This window comes from Sinocyclocheilus rhinocerous, unplaced genomic scaffold (assembly GCF_001515625.1).
Source record: "Sinocyclocheilus rhinocerous isolate Xijiao unplaced genomic scaffold, SAMN03320098_v1.1 scaffold220, whole genome shotgun sequence".
NCBI classification, from domain to species: domain Eukaryota; kingdom Metazoa; phylum Chordata; class Actinopteri; order Cypriniformes; family Cyprinidae; genus Sinocyclocheilus; species Sinocyclocheilus rhinocerous.
This window is the reverse complement of record NW_015666573.1, coordinates 483,254-485,107: the sequence shown is the minus strand read 5'-3', so window position 1 is coordinate 485,107 and position 1,854 is coordinate 483,254. Positions and strand designations below refer to the sequence as shown.

Sequence of the window (1,854 nt, the reverse complement as noted above, 5' to 3'; positions counted from 1 at the left end):
AAAGTTACGCCTTCTTTCTTTGTGTGAACATTTGGGCGGCGTTATGCAAATCTTCCCACTCAGTGAGGTAGACATGTGGGGGCGTGTTTAAATGAGGCGTTTTAGGAGGGCGTGGACGAGTCTTAACTTTTGTAAAGAATATCTCTTTGGATTTGAGACTTTAGTCTTTGCAACTTTAGGGATCTTATCTATGCACGAACAGCTTGTAACACTCCAAAGAGAAAGAAAAAATTGAAATTGCATCGTATGACCCCTTTTATTCATATACATAAACCCGACTGATAAGGCCAATAATGTGTCTACTCTCTTTCCTTTCTAAAACCCCTGAACATCTATGTAAATGATTCTTTTAATTTTTTTGCTCTTTACATATGATATTTTTCACTTCAGGGACGAGTATTTCAGGATGAAGGTTCAGTGGAAATCGGTTAGTGAAGAGCAGGAGATGAGGAACTCTCTCTTTCGAGGATACCGTAGCCTCATAGGTACGTTCAGCTGTGTCATAGGTCTTACAGCAAGTGTAACCGGTCACTTTCTACATCTGACTTGCTGCTGCTCTTTGATTGGACAGAACGGGATGTGAATCGAACAGACAGGCACAATTCCTTCTTTTCTGGGAATGAGAACCCAGGACTTGCATTGCTCCATGATGTACTGATGACGTACTGCATGTATAACTTCGATCTGGGTATGTCATTTTAATTCCACCTACCGACCACTAGAGGATGCTGTTATCTCTCACATCGCTCTCTCTCACTTTGCTCTTTAGGTTATGTCCAGGGGATGAGTGATCTTCTGTCTCCTCTCCTCTTTGTTACCCAGAATGAGGTGGAGTCTTTCTGGTGTTTGACAGGCTTTATGGATTTAGTGGTCAGTAAACACACTTGTTTTCTGATTGTGTTATTCAATCGATGCATTAGCTCTGGATATAAAGTCTTTATGTGTCTTTAGCACCAAAACTTTGAAGAGTCTCAAGAGGCCATGAAACAGCAGTTGCTTCAGCTCAGCGTCCTACTGAGAGCACTTGATCCAGAGCTGTGTGACTACCTGGGTAAACACAAACACACATTCTCTATAAACCTCTACTTTCTATATGTGTTTTTTCTCTTTCGGCTGATGCACGGTGGCACAGCTGGTTTAATTTTATTTTTTTATTTTTTCCTCTCTTAGACTCTCAGGACAGTGGTTCACTTTGTTTCTGTTTCCGTTGGTTACTGATTTGGTTTAAGAGAGAATTCTCTTTTGAAGACATCTTGAGTCTGTGGGAGGTAAGATTAAAAAGTTATTTGTATGATTTTCTATGACTTTCATTAAACAGTGTTTTTCTACTATGTTGTATGTGACTGTGTGTATGTTACACAACAAATTTTGTCATGAACAAAAAAAAGAACACATTATGAATTTTATATTAGGGTAGAATTTCTGAACTTGGCTCTTTTGTAAACTCAGATGATGTCACTATCTCTTAATTATGTCATTTAAAACTGAAGTTCATATTCTATTTTTAAAACATTGATATAAAATGTACCATCATCATTAATACATTAAATATGATGCGTTTATAATTCATTTGAATTTATATATTTTAGCAAAATATACTGACTGATGATAACCACATACAGCATGTGAACTTAAAGTAGATTTCTGTTGTATTCTGTAGTTTAATTAACTTAAAAGAATGTGCAGTCTGCTATCACAGTATATTTTTATACACAAAAGCAACACAAAAGTTTTGATTCTTAATATTGAATTGTTATATTCATTTATTAAATATTAAAGACCCACTTCTCATCAGTGTTGTTTTATATTCTGGATTTTATATATATATATATATATATATATATATATATATGT

The 1,854-nt window shown here is 35.6% G+C and overlaps 1 protein-coding gene across 1 annotated transcript in view; it reads left to right on the top strand.

Annotated features, from left to right (window-relative positions):
- Positions 1-1,854, top strand: part of LOC107732891 (TBC1 domain family member 17-like) — a 10,422-nt gene that overhangs the window by 6,478 nt on the left and 2,090 nt on the right. The window contains exons 10-14 of the mRNA XM_016544327.1: positions 391-485; positions 572-688; positions 770-870; positions 952-1,051; positions 1,171-1,268. Of these exons, the coding sequence (XP_016399813.1) occupies positions 391-485; positions 572-688; positions 770-870; positions 952-1,051; positions 1,171-1,268 (511 nt within the window). The remainder of the gene's footprint in view (positions 1-390; positions 486-571; positions 689-769; positions 871-951; positions 1,052-1,170; positions 1,269-1,854) is intronic.